Raw genomic sequence first — 23641 nt, forward strand, 5'->3', positions numbered from 1 at the left:
CAGCTGATGTGTGCTCCTCCACATTTCCAAGCAGGCCTGAAACTGGGCTAAGCAGATGCCAACAGCGTCTGCGATGCTCCAAACCAGGACACGGCCACCCACGCGCTCCAGGCCCGCCTGGCTCCAGGCTGCTCTTCTCAGGAGGAGTTTTCCATCCCCTTCTTAAAATAAGTTTTGAAAATATTATTACTGTATAACTCCTCACTTCCTGGTTTTGTTTCCCTTTTATTCTGGTGCTAGAAAGACAAAAATTTACTTTAAAAATATGTTAAGAAAAGGAATAAATAGCATCATCAAATTATAACCCATTGCAATTAGATTCCCAGTTTTATACTTCAAAACATTTAAAAAATAACTGCTGAAAGTTTTCCATCAAAAGTCAAAATGCTTTAATACTGGAGGTAAGGTGTTTAAAATCAGAGGACTTTTCTCTTGCTTTTTTCCAATGCTACTCAAGTAAAAGCACCCTGATTTCTACAGTAATTAAGAAAAACAAATCCATGCCAAATGGCATTCTAACATTCCCAAAATGCTGCTTTTCTTCATTCTTCAAGTTTTTTTTTCCTATTTTCTTAAGAAGTTTTCGGGAATAACCACCAAAGAGCACACACAAGTGGCCATTCTACGTAACCTGAAATTGTTGAGGCAGTAAATTATACCTATATTCAAAAGCTAGTGCTGAACTTTTACTGTACTTATCTATCCAAGGGAAAAGAAAGGAGCAGAGAGAGGAGAGTCACTGTTCCCTCATTCCCATCCTAATTCCACAGTAATCCATAATCTGCCAAGAGTCACTGGCATAGGAGGCTGAGGGCTCCCGCTGCCTCTAACCCCACCTGTGTGCTCCCAAAACCAGCTCCAACACAAGCCTTAGCAGTCCCAAGTCAACAATCAGAAATCGGTGTAGGAATGGTCCTTGCTTGGTCTCATGGTGACCTGTAAGTTTTCTTCTCAGGTGCTTACAAGCTGTTAAACTTAAAAGGAAATTTCCCCAGCATCGGCTCAAAGCCTAAAACAACTACAAACAGGGTAAGCAAGAAGAGAGAGACTCAAAACTCAGGCATAACCCAAGGCATCACTAGTGACTTCCTTTAAAACAAAAAAATTATGTTTCTCAACCTATATTCCAATAGTTTTTATTATCAAGCTAAATAATAGACTACTGTGTTAATACCTAAAACCTAAGCAATTAATGGCAACATACTATTAAAGTCTTCATTTTTGCTCTTATAATAAAGTTTTATAACAATAAAGTGAGCACTTCAATGACACAAGCCTCGTAAGGCTAATTTTCCCCAAAAAACTGCAGGAATACCTTATAAATTAACTTTCTGTCATATAAATAAGAAACAGACCTGAAGAATATAAACAACAATAGCACAATGCTTACACCACAATGGATCAACGGATCACAGTCATAAAAACTTTCATGTGACTTTTGAACTCTTTCAATGACTTGAGTGGCATGTTGCTTTAATTCACAAATATACTTCATTGCATTTTTAGCTTTAACAAATATTTTTTAAGTTAAGCTCCTTTAAAATATTTTGCTTATTATATTGATTATCATGGGATTTTTATGCTAAATAATTCTAAAATATTGTACCATTTTCCAATGCTATTTTCTTCTTTTTAAAAGGCCCATTTGCCGAATACTTTCAGTTCATTGCATCTTTTAAAAAATGCTGACCATGAAGATGTCTAAAAAAAGTGTTATTTTGGAAAATAGACTTTAAATACCTGTCTAACTACTCATATGTAAGTTGACTCAGACTTCTACTTGGTTCAACTATCAAGTGATCCATTGTTAAAAGTGAACTAAGGTAGTGCTATTTCCTGTTTTAAAAATTACTGAGCAATAAATAACCTTTTATTTAATTTTAATCACTGGGGAAAAAGCAGTATAAGTCACCAGTTCCCACCATAATTAATACATTCTTTCTAAATGACCTTGACGGTTCACTGATCTTACAGTCTAGTTCACTATCTTTGAGAAATGGGCATCACCTCTATTTCCACAAAGAATGAGACCTAGCCCACAATCACGTGTTCTTTCACCTGCAAACTCTTCCTCACTCTTCCAGACCTCTTTGAAGACACTTTTCAACATCCTCTCCCTGTGTCCCATAGCACTAGAGTCACAGCTCAGGACACATCTCTCTCACTGCACCATCAACCCTCCTATTCAACTGGGGAACCCTGTAGATCAGAGACAATGTCTGACCAATCAGACAAATGAAACACTCTCAAGCACAAAGGGGTCCGTGAAATGGTTTATGTTTTGCTTTTACTAACAGTTGTGTCTTCTGCATTTTTTCAATAAACCTCCTGAGATTGAAAAAATAATAATTAAAAAAAAAAAAGACAAAGTTATGCTTTCAGAAGTATACATTCATAATACCCAATATACATCTTAAGAATATAAGACAATTCTCTTAGCTTAAAGAAAAACCATATCTAAAAAAGCAAAATTTGAAATTCTCTCACTGCTTTACACTAGAGTTTTTAAAAAATATCCATCCTGATATATTCTTTAGCACTAGCTTAGTTCTCTTAATTCGAGTTACTTCCTATAACTCTTCACTAAGGAAGCAAAGTTTTTTCTGAATATGAAGGCAAGAGTGTCATTTAAAGCCACAAAAGCAGAGAGAGGGTAGGCAAGGATGCCAATTGTTCCAGGCCCAGAAGACCACTGTCACAGAAAAGGGTATTGACAGACAGCCCGGTCTGCAGCCAGGCAATTCCCTTCAGATTACTTGATTCTTGGAACACTGCCCTTGATGCCTAACACACGACATCTGTTAGGAGGTGGTGGGCAAAAGGTTTCCGGAGAAATGTGTACCACTGCAGGAAACAGGTCTCTTCCAATATCTCAGGAGAGTGCATTCTAAAGCAGAACAGGAGTCAGAGGTAAAAGGAAAATCACTCTGAGTCCAACAGTACTAGGAGGAGAGAGAAAGGTAATCAGAACTTACTGAGTAAGAGTGGACTGGGAACCAGGAAACAAGGCTGCACATGATGTGTCATGACCCGAAAATGGTGGGACACAAGGCCAGGGAAAGCTTTAAAACAAAAGTAAAAATGAAACAAACTTATGGCATTAAAGGAGGTTTGCCCTACTCTACAAAAATGTTAAATCAGCCGGGCTCAGTGGCTCAGCCTGTAATCCCACCACTTTGGAAGGCCGAGGTGAGTGGATTGCCTGAGCCTGTGGTTTTGAGACCCACCTGAGCAACTTGGCGAGACCTCGTCTCTACAATAAATCAAAAATTAACCGGGCATGGTAACACACGGCTGTAGTTCCGGCTACTTGGAAGGCCGAGGCGGAAGGATCACCCAAGCACAGCAGGTGGAGGCTGCGGTGGCTGGGAGCATGCCACTGCACTCCACTCTGGGCGACAGAGTGAGACTCCAACACACACACTCACAAAAAGTTAAATCTCAGGTAATGTAGTTTGAGGAAATAAAAGATGGGATGCAAAAACACTTTAAAACAGAAGAAATCACCTCAAACAGATGTTTTGTTTCTTTAAGGTCTTCAAAATATTTTTTTAAAGAAGGAAATGTCAGAGTGTTGAGTAAATAAGATGTTTGGTGAAGGGACCCTGCATATCTGTTAGACTAGTTATTGTCTTAATCTACAACAAAAGATTGGACCGGGCCTGTACCCTAAAAACAGGCAGCAGAGAAGAGAAACAACTGGTAATGAAAAAGCAAACAATAAGAATTTGTGGTGTTTATGGCACCTCCATGTACTAGTAAACCAAAGAATTACAAATGTCCAAATGTGGGCTTCTTCCTGATGCCATCAAACTCCCCTAATCTATTCAGTCTAGAACCACGGCAACATCAGGTGGATGTATTCTAATTCAAAATTCTGTGAGGTCTCTTTAACTTTTTGGGGTTCAAAAAACAGCTAAGTCCTCACTAAAACTTAACAAATAAGAACCTTGGGAAAATATTTATTAGAATATGTACTGAAGTGAGCTGGTAGAGGGCATAATTTGTCAAAACCTTCAGAACCTTTCTGGAGACGAACTTGGTAAACAAACAAACAAAACACAAAAAAACAAGTCTTTAAAATGTGCCTTATCTTTTACCCAGCAATTTGACTGGGGCAGTTGACTGGAGGAGGAAGCCTGCTTGCTCACATACACACATATATACCACACCAGAAAGCCAGCTTTATAAAAGCATTCAACACAGCACTGACTACAATACCAGAAAAAATTATAAAATTTATATACCCAGAGAATGTTTATCTTTTTAACACTGTAAAATCTGTCTACTATGTGCCAGCAAATAAAAATGATTTTTTGAACAAGATTATTCAACATGTTCACTATGTTTCTACTCTGTGCCAGGCACTGACCTAGGTAACTGGAGAATACAGCAAGGACAAAACAAAGTCTTTCCTCTCATGAAGCTTATGTTCTACTAGAGGGAGCTGCCACAGACAATAACACACAAACAAGAATGAGAATGAAAGGAAGAGAAGAGCCAAGGAAGATTTCAGACCAAAGCATTAGGAAGGATGATTACCAGACATATTGGGATGGGAAAACACAGACAGAGCAGGTTTGTGAAGAAGGGATACAGAGTCTTGCTTTGGATGTACAGAGTTTCTGAAGTCTGTCAGACATTCAAAATAGCAATTTCCAGTAGGAGCTGGATGTACATAGATACAGAAGGGAAGTAACAGGTCAGAGGCACAGAAATACACTGGAAAGTCACAAGCCTCTGGATATTTAAGGCCATGAGATTACACAGGTAAGGTGGGTAGAACCAAAGGAGTCTCTGACACTAAGCCTTGACCACAGGCCAGCATTTGGGGGGACAGGGAGATAAAAAAAAAACCAGCAAAGGGGAGCAAGGAGTGACCATAAGGCAGAGAGCCAGGACAGAATGGTGTCCCAGGAATCGAGCTAGAAAGGTGCTTCGAGAAGGAAGATGCCATCAATTGCATCAAATGCTCCTGAAAGGTGAAGCATGGATGGAATGACAGTTGTCCACTGGACTGAACAACAGGAGAACACTGGTGGCTTGGACAAGAGCTGTTTCAGACTGCATAATCTCACTCACATGTGGCATGCGGGAAAGGTGATCACATAGAAGTGGAGAGCAGAACAGAGGTCACCAAGAGCTGGGCTTGAGAGTTGGGGAGATGGTGGTCAAAGGATACAAAATTTCAGTTAGATGAGAGGAATGGTGCAAGAGATCTACCATCTGACACAGTGACTACAGTTAATAATATACTTCATTCTTGAAAAGTGTTGAGTGGATATAAAGTTTCTCACCACAAAATGGTAATATGTAAGGTAAGGCATATGTTCATTAGCTAGGTTTAGTTACAATGTTGTACATATGCTTCAAAGTATTACATTGTACAATTTTATCTCTTGTTTTAAAAAGAAAAGAAAAATACTAAAAGAGCTGCTTCGGTAGAAAAGTTGAAATAAAAAGTATACATAGAGTAAATTCAAGGGATAACAGTAAATGGAGAGTGCAAGAAAAGAGAGAAATATGCTTGTGGTTTTGGCTAAGAAAGGTGTTTTTTTTTTTTTCCTCCCTGGATGAGAGAAATGGTGGCATGTTTGAATGCCAATGGGAGAATTATGGAGAAACTGATGGTGTGGGACAGGACAGGACAGGAAAAGCCAGGAAGCAGAGTGGACGAAGAGAAGGGATGGCTTACAGAGGAACATGAGACTTCAAGCAGAGCATGTACACAAAGGGATGTGCAGACACAGGCTGGTTGGCACATGTAAGTTCTAACCATTGTTTGTATTGATTTCTTCAAAGACACAGGAAGCAGATCACCTGCTGGGAGTGAGGAAGGAAAAGTAAGCCTTTTGGGTTTAAGAAATAGGGGAATATGAAATAGCTTGGGGGAAATGGAGAGCTACAGAGCAAGAATTATCTGATGTTAGTGGTCATGAATTTAAAGAAATAGCAGGATCTCTCCCTTCTTCCCCATGCCACTGGTCAGGAGAGGATGCGGAGCTGGGTTTCATCAGGGTTGCGTAAGTGGGCCTGTGAGATGGGAGTGGGGGTACCAAAGAGAATACGGCAGGAGGAGGATTATAACATTGCACTTGGAACTTGAGCTGGGTAAGGAGGAAAGGGAAAAATGGGTAAGGAGAAACAGTAAAAAATGAGAGAGGGTCAACTGACTGTTTTACTTAGTTTGAAGAACTGAGCCACCATCTTAAATATTTTGATCAATAAAGACATTGGCAGTATCCAATCTGCTATACTGCTGGAACTGGTAATTCCTTACATTTTATAACTAGTTAATGTGGAACCGCTCACCCAATGTTTAAAAACACTATACACATGCCAGGTGCCATGGCTCACACCTATAAAACCGGCACTTTGGGAGGCAAAAGTAGGAGGATCACTTGAGGCCATGAGTCTGAAAACAACCTGGGCAACCTAGTGACACCCTCATCTCTACATACATACATATATACATAAAATACTATACATATTATATGTTTATTGTAAATAATTATGAAAATACAAATAAGGCAAAGGAGAACTTTACTTTCTTAGCGACCTTTACTATGAGTATTTTATTAAAAATTTAGGACATCTCCACACTTTTGGGCAACTTGCCTATTCTTTTTAACAACTCTGTGAGGATGCTATTTTAAATGGTCTTCTATGTTTCATTGTACGGTTACTGTTGTATGGTATTAATCCTGTGGATTCCAGGCATGGCGACCCAGCACACCTGTGGCAGTCTCATTTGTACATGGAGTACACGGTTGTTTCACACATAGGCGCAAGACTCTGACTCTTTGACAAGTCCTCTAATGTCAAAGTGCCTAAAGACACTTTAGGAAAACACAATATTTTATTTATTATAAACAGCTGTGTGTCCTTTCCTACCTCCCTTTCATTACATTTAGGGTGTTATACTGATATTTGTGATTGGTAATTCATTTTATGTATGAATTGCATATCAGAAAAATTAAGAAAACATGTAACTTATCTGTAGTGACAAGATGTCAAGGGGGTAGTTAGTTGTCACAAAGATAAAGAAATGCAATAAAATGTGGTGGGTATAGAGCGGGAATCCTAGACTATCCCACTAAGCTTAAGAGAAACTGACCCAACAGATAGGCGGCCATGGCCCACACTGCCTTCAAAAGGTCCAACCTTCAAGGAAATTTCAAAGAAACACAAAAAGCTGCTTATTCACATGAGTCTAGAACCCAACTCTATTTTGCACATAAGAACAAAGTGCTTCTAAAATCATTTTATTATACAATAAATTTTCCAGAAATAAAACTACCATATATATTGATGGAAGATTAGACTTTGTTTTTTTTCCAAATTTTACCAACAATTGCTCACCATTTCAAAAGATGCCTTCACCACTGACAACCCCGCTTGAGACATCCGAGTTGCTAAAACAACACTCCTGTTCCCCAGTCTCATTTTGTAGCCATCAAGTTCACAGTGATCCCACATATACATCAAGCATCTGTTTCACAAGTCTTCTAAAGTAGTCATGCCTGAGATTTGCTTAATGATACAATATTTTGATATAGGCTACTTTCTTTTCATTTTTCCATATATAGTTAGTGTATTATCCTAACTTGTTTGAAATTTTGTGTATAGGTAGCTTATATTTTCTATGAATTTTATTTTAAAAGAATAAAGGAGGAATTAGAAAAGTTTCATTATAAAATAAGAAGGTATTATCTGTATATTATCAATTATAAACATTACATATTTGTGTGGCATAAAGGATATCGAAGAAACAACTGGGATATATGAGAGAATCGCTTGCAGCAGGATGGCAGATTAGAGACTCTAAATTTCTATTGATTGAAACATGTTACCTAAAATACTGGATAAAATACCTTTTCTAAGCCTTTTAAAATGAATCCTTGACTTGTCATAAATGTCAATGACACCAAGAATATCCAGAGAATAAACCAAGAACACAGAAAGCAAGAGAGCAATAGATGCTGACTTTTGCTACAGACCACTCTGAATCTGATGACTATACAAGGAACAGCAAAAAGGAGAGGAAGTCTAGGGCCTGCCAAAAGGGAGTAAAATATGAAACAAAACTTCTCAATGAAATTAGGGACCGAGAAGGGCTATACACATCACTTAAGAGCATGTAAACCCACTTAAGAAAAAAGAGAAATACCTATCTTGAGCTTGGTACTCAAAGGTAGTAGTTTTTCTAAAAGATTCTTTTGAGAAACAGCAACCACAGGCTAACCATCACTAGGGTGTCTGGTCAAAATTAACACTTAGCAGTGTGGTCTAGAAAACCTCAAGAAGAGATTTCATTTAGAGTGGTTCCAGAGGCCATCACCATCCAAATCCTCTAATCAATATTAACTTCACTGTTGTGGGACAACCAAACATTATGTTCAACCTGATATAATAAACCCACAGCATTACCTATGAAGCATTCAAATCATGTCAGTCAGAAATGATGGGTAACAAACCATCCCAAACTCAGTGGCCTAACGTTACCTGGATGTGTTACATATACCAATTCAGTGAGTGAGGAACTTGGGCAGAGTACAAAGGGGAAGGTTCATCTTAGCATCATGGTGTCTCTCCGGTCTCAGCTGACAGAGACAGCTGATGACCACTGGAAGGGTGGAGGCTGGAATCACCTGGAGGCTCTTCACTCAAATGGAGGATCACAGGCCCCTCCTTTGAACATGAACAGTGCCTAAAATGTTGAGGACATGATGTACAACAACCACAAAAATGTTTATGTTCCAGCCTATGAGTCTCCCTTGCAATGTACAGGAAACAGATGAGCAAGTTAAGCCACATCAGAGAAAACTAGTAGACAAAGTCATTCCATAGGACAACTGACCCAGTTTTTTCAATATGTCAAGGCACAAATCTGAAGGACAGGAAACTATTCTAGATAAACAGGCTTAACAATCAAATCAATATAATAAACTTGTTTAATAATAAACTTGTTTAAATTCTGTTTGAAACAGTGAAACAAGGGCATGCTGAGGACAACTGGGGCTAACCGAACATGGCTAAGTCAGTAGATGAAAGGAATTGTATTTAATTTAATAAGGTATGATGACAGAACTGTTGTTATATAAGAAATGCCCTAACCTTTCATAGACACATGAGAGGTGAAATGGTATGTCTGCGATTTAACTCAAAATACTTTGAAGAAAGCAGGAAGAAGAGGAGAAAGGAGGTGGGGAAGCAAATACGGTAAAATATTGGTAATATTAAAATTATATGAGTGCTCATTATGTCAATCTGTTTATCTATATATTAAGAATCTTCTTGTAATAAGAATTTTACAAAATAAAACACAAAGCATTGGTCCAGAAGACTAGTACCCCAGACAACTGGCAAAAGCAAAGTCCAATCAAACCTTCTGATGAATCAAAATATAAATCTAAGCCTCAATAAAACTATTTTCAAAGAATAAAGAGAAATAAGAATACTCTTAAAACGAAAAGAACAAAAATAATACATATCAAAATTTGAGATTCCACCGAAATAATACTTACAAGGAAAATTTTCAGTCTTATATTTTACTTCATCAGGCAAAAAAGGTCCAAGTAAGCTAAGCTAAGCATTCACTTGGGTTTAAAAACACATACAGTGAAATAAACATAAAGAAAGCAGAAAGTAAGATGTGATCAAGAGCAGAACTTAATTAAAATTTTTTAACAAGACATATAATAGAAAAGATAAATACTAAAGTTGCTTTGGAAAGGCTTTTTATCAATAATAAAAGTAAGAAGAAAAAGCATTATGAATTAAAATTCCTTAACTCTGGATGTTACAGAGATTAAAGTAATAAAAGACTCTTATAAACTTTATATTAATACAGTTGAAAAAGTATATAACATGGACAAATGTCTATATATAATATGAGTGTATATATGCAAAACTAGCTAAAAAAAAAATTGATAACTTGAATAGACCTATAACCATAAAAGAAATGGACTCTCAAAATTCAAAAATCAGGGGGAAACAGAAGGCAAACATCAAGAGCTACACAGGCCTTTGTAGCATAACAAATACTTCTACCAAACATTCAAAGAACAGATAATTAATAACACAAACTCTTCCAGAGAATTAAGAAAAGAGACTAGTCTCCAATTCATTTAACAAAGTTCCAAAAATAGAGATACCAAAACCTCACAAGGATAGTTACAGTTCAATCTCATTCATAACTTCTGACTCAAGAAACCTAAACAAATGTTCAACAGATTATAAGCAAAAAAAAGTACTATCTTAATATAAAAAAGATATAAAATAAAATTCAGCATCCATTCATGAAAAAAAGTTTCTTAGCAAACTAGAAGATAAGTTCCTTACCCCCATAATGGACAGCTACAAAAAAGAAAGGAAAATATAAAGAAAAAGAAAGCATAAACATCATATTTAATGATGAAATACTGAAGGTCTTCATTTTCATCAGCGATAATACAGGAACAATCAGCCTTTCCAAATAATGCATTTGGGGAAGTCAGTCTGCAAAAAGAGTGGGAAGAAAGGAGTGGGAAGGCAGTGATTTTTTTCAAGTTCTTTTATTTTTGTAGAGCTGGGGTCTTGCTATGTTTCTCAGACTGGTCCTGAACGCCTGGTCTCAAGCGATGCTCCTGCCTTAGCCTCCCAAAGCGCTGGAATTACAGGCTTGAGATACTGCACCTGGCCTAAGTTTTTTTGTTTTTGTTTTTGTTTTTTTGTGAGAAAGCCTAAGAGATATGACAAATGATTAGAACTAACAGAAATAACAAGAACTTAAAATGTTGCTGGACATACAAAAAAATTAATACACAAAGGTCGTTACATTTGTGCACACCAATGAGAAAATATTAATTTTTAAAAGAATACAATTTACAATGGCAACAAAAAACAAGCCATATAGGAATAATCCTAACAAAAACTGTACAGCAGTTCTTTTTGAAGAGTATTATGTAAGCAATTTAAAAACGACCTAAACAAATGGAGTGATATCCCATTCAGGAGGAGGAGGAACAGGGGAGTAGGACACAGGAAGTCAAGAAAAGGAAAAATGGTCATGAGAATAAGCAGCCTGCAGGGTTCCTACAGCTGTCAACAGTGCCTGAAACAAGTGAACAAGGCTACTTCTGGACCAGAAAAATGGCTAACCATCGCTTGTTCCAGTAAACTCTTTCTCCAAGTGGCTGGTGATTCTTTACCAATGACAGACCCACCCCACTTCAGTCCTCCTACCTCCTAGACAAAAATTAAAATACCTAACCACCAAAATGACAGCCAATTGAGGACCCTCACCTGCCTCATCCCTCTTACAAACATCCAGCACACATCCCAACCCTATTAAAAGTCCCCACACCCATCCCACTTTTCACGATTCTCCTGACGCTCCTTGGGACTGCATTCTCCCTGCCTGCAGGAACCTAAGCTAAACAAAGCCAACTTGTCTTATTACAAGCATATTCCTGGTCTTGTGTCAGTGGGATTCAACAAGGCAAAAAAGTACCTTACTTCAAGTAAGGTACTTCTGTTAGTCTTCTGTTATTCCTTCATAAATACCTTCTGTTTCACAGAAACAGAAAAAGACATAATGAAATAAAAGATACTATTATAATAACAATAAGACAAAATTCTTAGGAAACAACATAATAAGAAGTTCATATGAAAAAAAATAAGTAAACACAAACAGCTAAGAAAACTCTGACAAAAGGATAATGAGGATATACTGGAAGGACTAATGGAAATCCCAAATAACCCCATATACCATACACCAAAGGTAATTCGGAAAATGATTTTTGGTGGCATCTCCAGGCAATGGGGAAAAGATAGCTACAATGGTTAATTTTATGTGTGATCTTAGAAGGTGATTTTGGATTAAATTAACAATTTAAATTGGTGACTCTGAGTAAAACAGACTGCTAACCATAATGTGAATGGATCTCATCCAAGAGTCTGAAGTCCTGATTAGAATTTTAAAAACCGGTCTCCCCTAAGAAAGAGGGAATTCTCCAGCAGCATGCCTCTGGACTTCATCTGCACCATGGGCTCTCTTCGGTGTCCAGCCTGCTGGCCCACCCTTCAGATTCTAGGCCTGCAGCATCCTTAAGTGTGTGAGCCAATCCCCTACACAGTACTAAATGTCTTTCCATGTATATTATACACATCCCATTGATTCTGTCTCTCTGGAAAATACTAATATAAGATAACTCTGACTAAAACAATAGCCAGCCGGGCTCGGTGGCTCAGCCTGTAATCCCAGCACTTTGGGAGGCCGAGGTTAGTGGATTGCCTGAGCCCACGGGTTTAAGACCCACCTGGACAACTTGGCAAGACCTTGTTTCTACAATAAATCAAAAGTTAGCCAGGCGCGGTAGTGTGCGCCTGTAGTTCCAGTTACTTGGAAGACTGAGGCGGAAGGATCGCCGGAGCCTAGCAGGCCGAGGCTGCAGTGGCCGCGAGCGGCCACCGCACTCCAGTCTGGGCGACAGAGTGAGACTCCAACTCAAAACAACAACAACAACAACAACAACGAAACAGTAGCCTACTCAAGAGAATGTATTTAAACAACCAAGTTCTAGGGAAAAAACAATTAAGTCGGACCATAGCTCTCCATAAATTACAGTAAGTAAAATATACAAATGAATATATGAAAATACTACAAAATAAAATGAGAAAGCTTCCTTATAACCTTATACTATAAAATATCTTTTGAACTCTCACTAAAAATAAAATCTAAAGGTCATATAATAGATTAATAAGCCTGACTATATACAAATTTTTAAAAAGAAAACTCTTCTACATGACAAAAAAACCTACCATAATTAATGTCAAAAGACAAATGACAAGAGGGTAGTTAATAACTCATATCATAGACAAAGGTCCAGAATCCCTATAAACAAAGAGTTTTATAAATTCATTTTTAAACACCAACTGAATAGAAAAAACTCAAGATAAGATATGAATGAACAGTTCAGAAAAAAGAAATGCAAATATTTTAAATATATACAAAGATGCTCAACATTACTCATAACAAGATAATGTAAACTAAAACTACATTACAGATTGAGTACCACTTATCTGAAATACTTGGGGTCTGATTTTGGAATATTTGCATACACATAATGAGATATCTTGGAGATGGGACCCAAATCTAAACATAAAATTCGTGTATATTTAATATATACCTTTTATACGTGGCTTGACAGTAATTTTACACAATATTTTTAAATAATTTTGTGAATGAAACAATGTTTTATATATGTGTTTTGACTGTGACTCATCATATGAGGTCACATGTGGAATTTTTCACTTGTAGGGTCATGTCAGTGCTCGAAAAAATTCAGATTTTGGAGCATTTCAGATTTCAAGACTTTCGGGTTAAGGATGCTCAACCTGTACCACACTGGCAAAAATCCAGAAGCTTTGTAAAACCATGCTATTGGCACATGTGTGGAGATAGGTTCTCTCACACATAGATGGCGGGAGTACACACTGGTACAACCTCTAAGGGAAGCAATCTGGCCTTATCTATTGGTATTACAAATGCAAATACATACGTACTTGGGCCTAGCAGTGTCACTCTCAGGAAGTTAGCCTACAGATATTACTATCCTCTTATAAAATGATACATACACATGGCAGTACTGTTTCAATTCAAAGAACAAAACAAATCTAAATGTCCATTAAAAAGAACAAGTTAAAAATATTATGTTATGCCCATAGAATGGAAAGAACCTATAAAAATGAATGAGGAATTATTCTATGGACTTCTTTGGAAAGAGCGCCAAAAAATATATTTAAGTAGGTAGGGTATGGGTATAACAAAAAACTGGAAGAACGCATATAGTGTATTATATTATATATATACCATCATTTGTGTACAAATCGGGTAAAAATTAAAATGCAGTATTGTGCTTCTTTATATAAAGAAACTCCAGAAGAATACAATCAACTAATAAAGTGTGCCTCTGGCAAAGGGTAGAGGTGGTGATGCAGGCAGAGCAGACTAAGTTGGAAAAAAGACTTTTCTCGTGTCTTTTCCTTGTGCTTTTAAATTTTTGAAACAAATGAATGTATTGATTAGTTAAAGCATTAAATGTATTAAAAAAAGCTACAGACACAGAGTGAGTATCTTAATGGAATCCCTAAAGTTACCTTCGGTATCAATCACATTACCAAAAGACACAAAGTATTATTTGCTGACTGACTACCTTATATAAAATCAACAGATTATGCAAACTACATTTGGTAACAAAAGGAAAGTCTGCATAAAGAAATGTTCTGATTGTTGCAAAACACTAGTTGATTAAACTAAATATGGCAGGGTTTCTTAGGTTTTTAAATATATATGAACTCATTATCACAAATTCCTGTTAAAAGTTAACTTGATTTTGGTACTATTCTAATGCTAATTTTTACTTCACTTTAGGATAGATTTGGGTTTGGGGGTGCTAACTATGACTATAATACTAGATCTCATTTCCCTGAAAAATCTTCCAAATCTATCTGCTCATCTAACTTCCTAAAAACCAGGACTGCTACTATCAAGCCAGACCATCTGATTAGACCATATACATGTACATCTCCAACTTACACTCTTCGTCTAACAATGATTATAATGAAAATTTAAAATACTCAGACATCTTATAGCTAGAGAGCGTGAACACAAGAAAAAAAATTCCAGCACTCTTTGAGGAGTGTTTGATTTTATTCAGAACACTTATATACTAAAATGGCCACACTTACATTAAAAAGTCATAGCTATATGGTATTTCTCACCATATAATTTATTGTATTCAAATCAATAAAACTGATAGTAATAATCAAAGCCTAAGATATCCCCACTAAGTATATTAAAATAGTATTCATTAAAATAAGATTCTACCTGTCGTATGCTTTAAATATTTAAATGTGAGAGACGTTAAATAACTAATTGCCATGTGCTGGAAGTCATCAGTGAATACTTCATAAAGGAAGTAAATTTTGTACTTGCTCTTGAAAGAAATGACAGGCATTTAGAATCCTTAATCAAATTGGTTTTACAATCAGATTCATTTCAGCACACTACAGTAAAATGAGTAATGTAATCTCTCTATTGAGTCCTTAAATTTTGATGACATGACAAAACATTCTATGTCTACAGATAAGTTCAATAAGGCTCTGAAAACCCTTGAAAAAGCTTTGGTACCTTGAAAAGCCAAATACCATTTTCTCTCATCTAAGAAGAACTGATGCTAAATGTTTTAAAATTTTCACACACTTTAATAAAAGTCTTGACCAGATAAGACTGAAATGATATACATTCCTACATCTACAAATTCCAAATATGTTGCCACAATTTGCAAAACATATATACAAAAAACAAAATTGTACTGGATCCTGAATCTCAGCTAGTGTTTTAACGTTCTGCTTAAAGTCATAAATTCCTTAATAAAAGTCACATGGGAATAGATGCTAACAAACCAAAGAAAATACTTAAGAAATTAGCATAACTGATCACAGTTAAGCTCCATGTATGTATGTATTTAGTTATTTAGCTTAATATCCACAATCTATTAAAGTCATATAAGAAGCCCTTTAAAATGAAAAAACCAGACCCCATGTGCTCATCTTCTCTTCACCCCCACCACACAAAACAGAAAGAAGAGAAGAAAACATTAAAATGCGAAGTTACATTTTGATGCTTATGATGAGAAGTGCTATGAGAGTTTTATCTGAATTTAGAGTAAGAGTCCCTCGTTCACAACTTCTTTTCATATCGCTCATGAGTGACTGCCTCTAAAACAAAATGGAACTGAATCATTTTACCAAACATATGGATGGACTATTTTTCTACAAATCGTGTATGCTGAAATATATAGCCCCAAAAAGCCTAAAAGAGTATTTAATGAGGCTAATTTAAACTAGAAACTACTTAATATATTTAAAGGATATGATTCCCATTAGTATTTTAATATACTGCAATTAAAGTGACTATCTGTTTATAAGCTAGTTTAAGGAGAATAATACTGCCAAAGGCAACAATGTTTTGATGCAGTAGCAGCTGCCATTAAAACAAAACAAACAAACAAAAGGTCAGGATAGAAATACCAAGCATGCACCAACCAGCAGGATTAAATGATGGATAAAATCCTTCTCCTGAATAAGCCTTAACAAAGTGGCAAAGCACTTTCTTAAAAGATTCAGAACACAAATGACAGAGAACAAGAAATGACTGACACTTTCTGCTGCCACTAACCAGTAATGCAAGCAGCTATTAAACTAGGCATTCTTCCCACACTTCAATCTCAAAATATGGAGGAAGGAAGTGAGGGAAGTGAGTGAAGGGAGGGAGGGAAGAGGGGTAGGGAAGGAGGGAATCAAATTAGATTATAGTTGTGCATTTTGTCAAAACTGCATTTTTTTCTCCACTGAGAACATAGATTTTAAAAAGAACAGGATGATGCTTTGGACCTGGTCTGCCTTGGAGGAGAAAACAGAGACCTGGAGGGAGTGGGCTGTGCTCACCTGCTGCGGCTGGTACCTCTGCTGAGACTGGGACGGCAGATACTGTGCCTGTGGCGGTAGGTGCGGGGGCTGCGGCTGCTGGCTGTAATATGGCTGTTGGCCCTGCTGGCAGTAACCACTCACACCTTGCTGTCCATACTGAGGTGGCATCTGTCAAAAAGTCAAGCAAAGCAAATGAGAAAGTCAAAATGTGCAATTAAATAAAATCAAATATGGATACGGTTTCAATGCAGCAACAGAAAGGGGGTTCTCTGCTAAGGAAATGAATTCAATATTTTCAATCCTCTTCATTATTCACATCGACATGCTGCCTTCTATTCATTTACTATCAAAGACATCAAAAGACAATTTGACTTTGCTTTAAAAACAATCATTTTATCAGATATCAACTGCTGATAATGTCATAAGAATCTAGTAGGGGAAAAAATAGCTCCTAATACTGACATAAAAAAACAGCCTCTGCAAAGAAAGTCAAAGAAGCATTATTTTAAATCCATTTCAATGTAACAGTGAAAATGAAAATGAAATCAAACAATGGAAGTTAACTAGTATTTGTAGAATGTTTGTGACTTGGGTGCATTACATGGTACATTTTTGTTTCTAAGTTCAGAACAAAAAAGAACACAGCAATTGCATTTATGACAGATATGTACCAGTTATATTAGCAATTCTATGTACTATTTTTGCTAAGGACAATATTTTCTTTTTCTTTTTCTTTTTTTTTTTTTTTTTGAGTTGGAGTCTCACTCTGTCGCCCAGACTGGAGTGCAGTGGCTGCTCCTGGTCATCGCAGCCTCAATCTGCTGGGCTCTGGCGATCCTTCCGCCTCAGCCTTCCAAGTAGCCAGAATTACAGGTGTGTGCTACCATGCCTGGCTGATTTTTTTATTTATTGTAGAGATGAGGTCTCGCTGCCCAGGTGGGTCTCGAACCCGCGGGCTCAGGCAATCCACTCACCTCAGCCTCCCAAAGGCGCGGGATTACAGGCTGAGCCTCCGAGCCCAGCAGACAATATTTTCTTAGTTGATAAAACAGGTAACAAAGTAAAGCCCAGTGAACTATACTGTAAATGCTAGCAATATAGACAAAAACAGCCTAAATCAGTCTTTTCTATCTCTAATTTACAGTAGTTTAAAAATCCTCAAAAACATTGTTCCGAGGAAAATTCTTCCTCATGCATTAAATATACCATTGATAGTATTTTTAATTTTTTTAAATGAGAAGTCTACTGACTTTTTTTCTAATTGCAAGAGAGCAGGAAAGGAAAAGCAAAACAAGATATCAGGACAGCAAAAAGCACTCCGGAGATGAGAATGGCGAAGTCATTCTGTTTAATACCACAATATGGTCCATTTGTGGACTCCAAGAACTAAAGTCCCACAAATGCACACACTTAAGAAAATAATGACGAGTTCCAGATACACACTTAAAACCAAATTTGCTACAGAAATACTGAATGAGGAAAAAGAAGGAATGGTAACAAAGAAAAGGATTAAAACATTTAGCCTCTAAGACAAATTAGCACAGTAATTCATAACACATACAATGGGGCTGAAAGGGGACAAAAATGAAAAGCCAAAGTTCCTACTCCTTTCAATCCAATCCAGATTGTTTTCAAGACCTACCCACAAGGATCAGGAAAAACATGGCCACAATGGCTCCCAGCGCCTCTCCTCACACTGAGCCCAAGTTCTGGAGCAGACAAGTTTGCATTGAAAACCATTTAACAGCACAGTTGAATTCTTTGCTTTTATTTATTTTACAGCTTGATATCTCATAATGAATGTATGTCCCTGCCATAAGCCAAGCCAACGAATTTCCATAAAATACAACTCCACATGCTAGAATACCATACACCACTACAACACACATCCTCCCGTTCAACACCCATATGTTTGATTTGATATCTAATACTATATTTCACACAAGCATCTTTGCAGTTTGATTTGAAGCAGTTAGGATAACACTTCTGCCAGTGTTAAAATGACTGTAAAGCTCAGTCAACACAGCCAGCAACTCCCCTATGAATTGCGCTTTAATATGTTGACTTTCTGGTTTACAGAAACCCTCACACACAATATGGAAGTGTTGTTTGGGGAGGGGGCTCTGTTTTCCAAGCAAGACAACAAGAGGACAGATGGCAGGAACCTATGAACACTCCAGCAGCCATAAACTTACTAGAATCTTTTACTACCTATTCTAACTCCGGCAAGTTTAGGGGCAATTGGGGAGTGGGGAGCAGGCTAGAGGTGCTGGGGGACAGGTGGGAGTAGGAGAAATCTTCAATGGAGCCACAGCAAGATCTGGAGAATCAAGCAAACTGCAGAGGGAAAACATCTCAAACATCTGCTTGGGCACCTTCATAACGAACGGTCTTCCATAATTAAAAACCAATTTGCTATCCTTCCGATACATGGTCTCATGCATTCACCTGTTCAGTACCAACTTCATGGCACCTCACCCTCTACGAGTCTGGGGGGAGAACTTATAACATGATACAGTTGGGCTACCCTGTAAACCTGAGCCTAGTAGAAATCAACTGGATCTGGTCCCCATTCCTAAATGGAAGTCACACAGAATGAAGGCTTCTAAACTAGTTTAGCTAAAGAATCTTTGGATTAGAAATGAACAGGCTCTAAATCCAATTCTTATTGTACCCCCCTAATTGTGTGAATATGGTCGAACACATAACTATGTTTATCTTACATTACCAACTATAAAATGGGACTTTATTAATTCATATTGAAAACTGTGCCCAGAAATATAATCATCCTATCTGGAAGTTATACAAATGCCATTATTGTTTATTAAACTACAAGTTATGGTGCTATCTCTAACATATTTATTATTTCCTAAGTACAGTTACCTTTAAAACCCAATTCCTCAATATACCCAGCTGTCTAGAACTAAAGTCTAATTCTTTAATTATTATTGTTTTTGTGTTAAACGATTTAGATGTAAGACTTCCAAAGGTCTACTATATGCTTTTCAGACTCCTTAAAGCAAATAACCGGGGTTATGAAACATAAATCGACAGACTGAACCACAGTACACGGAAGGCCCCAGAGCCTTCTTTGGAGGCGCCAGGCCATCACTCTTCTGAGTTCTACCGTCTCCTTGGCTGGCCCTCTTCTCACAGGCCATAGAGGCATTCAGACACCACTCACCACTGTGACCTCAATTCTCAACCCAAACCCTAGTTAGACTTCTAACATGCTGGGGACAGAGAAAACCACATGTGTTGGCATGACAAAAGCCCTGAAATGGGAAAGCATATGAGCTTTTTCACCTCTAGCTTTATGAAAATAATTTTGGCTGTTGAGCGCTGTTTTATCTCTGAGTTCTTAACCATATTCAGAATAACTACCATCACCAGACTGTTGTATACAAGTGAAAGTTAACCAATAGTTACTGGGTACCAGCAGGCAGGCACTGAGAGTTGGGGACACAAAGCACTTGTTTTGTTTCGTTTTGTTTTTAGATTAGAAAATATAGTCTATTTAGAAAGTAAATTTGAGGAAGAAAGAGGAGATTCGCCTCCCCAAGGCAGAGGAGGGGGCCAAAGCCAGGAAACATAGCCACACCATAGCTTAGCAAAGCAAAAAAATGGTCCGACACAAAGCACTTTTAACTCAGGTGGCACCTCTTACCTGACCAGCCTAGCTAACAGGCACAGCCAGGCCACCATCTTCCTCCTGCCATGACCTATGTGACTTTACCAGAGATTATCTGATTTCGTTATTTAGTGAACCTCTCAATGATGCATTCATCTGTGTTTACTGAATGTCCTCATCACTAGAATATAAGCTCCTAAACTATACATAACAGTCAATAAATATCTGTTGAATGAATAATGTTGTTCAATGGATTATAATAGCAAGCTTTTAGATACAAATTTAAACTAATCAAGGAACACATAATAATATGAAAATCAGATGTACCATCCAAATCTGATACACATGTTCAGCTTCACCCACAGCTGAAAACACTAAGCTGTATATTACAACAGCCCGGTACCCTTGGCTATAAACTGCTAACCCTAGTAAGTCATTACTGTCAGCGAATGCTCTGTGCCTTTAGCATAGTTTAAATAAAAGAATAATATAATACCATTAAATGAAATTAAATGGCAATCTCCAGAAAATTCCTGGGATTAGAACTTTACTGTTTTTTAAAAACAATAATTTACTCCACTTATTTCTAAATAAAGAGGACCTTTAAGTGGTGTATGAGCACATGCAACAAAAAATTTATTTCAATTTCAAAGAAATATGAATGCTTCCAAACATTACTGGAGAGGAAAAGGACAGCTAAAAATGACTCAGGTTAAGTATTCATTTTAGGAAACTACCCCAATAAAGGACACAAGTATTAACCATCACAGCGCTGTATCATGATAACTATGCAGGATCTGGACCCCAGTTTTTCATTTCACCCTGCCTTGAATTTTCTGCACATATTTCGAGAGTAATGAAATGATCAAAGTTTAGCTTCTCTTTTTTTCTTCTTAAGAGTTTTAGAGAGCAGTTTCCCACTAAGTTTAAGTGTGCACTGACCCTGTGGCCAAGCAATGCACCTTGTAAATATATACCTATGAAACATTCACATGTGTTCCAGGAAGGATATTTAAGACAGTCCTGTCTACCATCGCCAGGTAGACAGCACAGGCGGAAAGTAGGAAAAATTAATTTTGCTTAGGCACACAAAGAAATCCTATATATACAGTAGCAAAAAGGATGGAGTAAGACCCACACATCAAAATGGTTCCTATCTAAAAAATACAATGCTGAGCTAAAAAAGAAAGGCTAACGCAGTGTTCTACCATTTGTATGAAATTTTGATACAAAAATATCAGTGTATACTGTTTGTGAACACACATATAGTAAAAGCACAAATATATACATTTGAGCAGGAAATACAGAATTGTCTCTGAAAAGTAGAGGGGGGGAGATGGGGTGTGGCTTCAGTCTTGCATTTAGTCCTTCAAAAAAGAGGAGATATGTAGTCAATGTGGCAAAATGTTAACAACTACACACCTGGAGTAGTTACACAAGAGTCGGTTACATGCTTTTGTACTTTTTTATACGCCTAAATTATTTCACAATTTTAAATTCTACAATAAAGACCCTGCCTCCACCCTAGTCCACCTGCCCCCTAAAAAGCAGCATGGGAGGGTAGAGGGGAGCTCCCCCACTCACAAGGCAGGGACGAGCACCCCTGAGAAGAGCACTCCTGCCTGCTGCTTTACTTAGGCCCAAGTAAGACAACTCAAGAGGTGCTGGCATAATTATAAGACCAAGTGCCCTAATCTCTCCCAGGCCTTTCGCCTGGGAAAGGACTCTGGGGAAGACTTTCCTATGGTCTCCTCCAAAGGGAAAGAAGCATCTGGCAGGTTGGTAAATCTCTGACAGAAAAGACTTTATGCTAGCATTTTCCTATAAATCCCCCAAGAAACACTAATTCTGTAGTACATCTTACAGAAATGAGTTTTATAGTCAATAAAGCCTGAGAAATAGACATACTATTAAAAAAAAATACATACTATATTAGCACATTAAAGGATCTGTGAAACCCTTAAAAAGTTGGGAAACCTGTTGATGTTTAAATCAGGATTTCTCAAACTCATCTGACCGCAGCCCACCACCACAACCACTGGGATGTAGGACAGGCCTTGCTGTGTTCACTGTGTTCAGAACATCTTACCTGGCCTTAGTGAATGTTCGTCAGCTGAACTTCCTGAATAAGTACCTGTAGAAATCATGCACCACTGACAAATGAAATGCAAGAGTTGCTGCCTTGAGCTAAATATCGGTCCAGTTCAATGTTCGATCTCCACGACAGCTCATAAAAACATTTGGAACAGATACTAGAACCCTCCTTGTAGTGAGTTTTGAAGTTATATACTAAAACACACCCCAGCTTCTATCACACCTCTGTTACCTCTATATACGTGAATCTATTTGCCTTATCAGTTTGTCCCTCCTTTTGAAGGAAAACAATTTATGAACAGAAGAAATACTTGGCACTGTCCTAAACTTATCACAGACATATTTAATGTGGTAAAGCTCCCCACTTTGAATTCTAACATGCTAATTTTGTGCTACATAATGGAATAAGCACTTTTCTCCTTATCGTCCACTTTCTAGACGTTATACTAAACTACACATGAAATTTACCATTTTAAGTATATAGTTGAGTGATAGTAAGTACATTCACACTGTTGTACAACCACTGACCACCATCCTCCTCCAGAATTACATCACCCCAAACTGAAACTCTATACCCACTAAACCAGGGGTTTCCAACCCTCAGGCCACAGACCCGACCGGGTAGGAACTGGGCCACACAGCAGGAGGTGAATGGCAGGTGAGTGAGTGAAGCTTCATCTGTACTTACAGACTCTCCTCATTGCTCGCATTACTGTTTGAGCTCTGCCTCCTGTCAGATCAACAGCAGCATTAAATTCTCATAGGAGCATGAACCCTATTGCGAACTGCGCATGCAAGGGATCTAGGTTGTGTGCTCCTTATGAGAATCTAATGCCTGATGATCTGAGGTGGAGCTGACGCGGTGATGCTAGTACTGTCACCCATCACCCCTAGATGGGACCGTCTAGTTGCAGGAAGACAAGCTTAGGCTCCCAATGCATTATGGTGAGTTGTATAATTATTTAATTATATATTACAATGTAATAATAAAAATAAAGTGTACAATAAATGTAATGCACTTGAACCATCCTGAAACCATTCTATCCACCATCACCCCCACCTCCAAGTCCATGGAACAATTTCCTTCCATGAAACCAGCCCCTGATGTCAAAAAGGTTGGGGACTACTGCACTAAACAATACCTCCACATTCTTCTCCCCCATCCAGCCCCTAGCAATCGTTTGTATACTTTCTGATTCTATGATAAATATGATTATGCTTTTAATCTTATACAGGTGGAATCACAGAGTATTTGTTCTTTTGTGCCTGGCTTATTTTGCTTAGTATAATGTGTTCATATGTTGTAGCATGTTATCAATAAGGATCATGTTTTATCCTTTTGAAGGGCACTGAATGCACATACCATAATTGCTTACCCATTCACTCATTGAACACTGAATTGTTTCCATTTGTTGGTTATTATGATAATGCTGCCTTGAA

The 23641-nt window shown here is 37.6% G+C and overlaps 1 protein-coding gene across 2 annotated transcripts in view; it reads right to left on the bottom strand.

Moving 5' to 3' along the window:
• Window positions 1-23641, bottom strand: part of LOC103255953 (AT-rich interactive domain-containing protein 1B-like) — a 108216-nt gene that overhangs the window by 14798 nt on the left and 69777 nt on the right. For both annotated transcript variants that reach the window (XM_021710372.1, XM_008053858.2), the window contains exon 3: window positions 16495-16644. In XM_021710372.1, coding sequence (XP_021566047.1) covers window positions 16495-16644 — 150 coding nt within the window. The remainder of the gene's footprint in view (window positions 1-16494; window positions 16645-23641) is intronic.

Source organism: Carlito syrichta, unplaced genomic scaffold (genome assembly GCF_000164805.1).
Source record: "Carlito syrichta isolate Samal-C Ts95f unplaced genomic scaffold, Tarsius_syrichta-2.0.1 Scaffold288761, whole genome shotgun sequence".
NCBI lineage: Eukaryota > Metazoa > Chordata > Mammalia > Primates > Tarsiidae > Carlito > Carlito syrichta.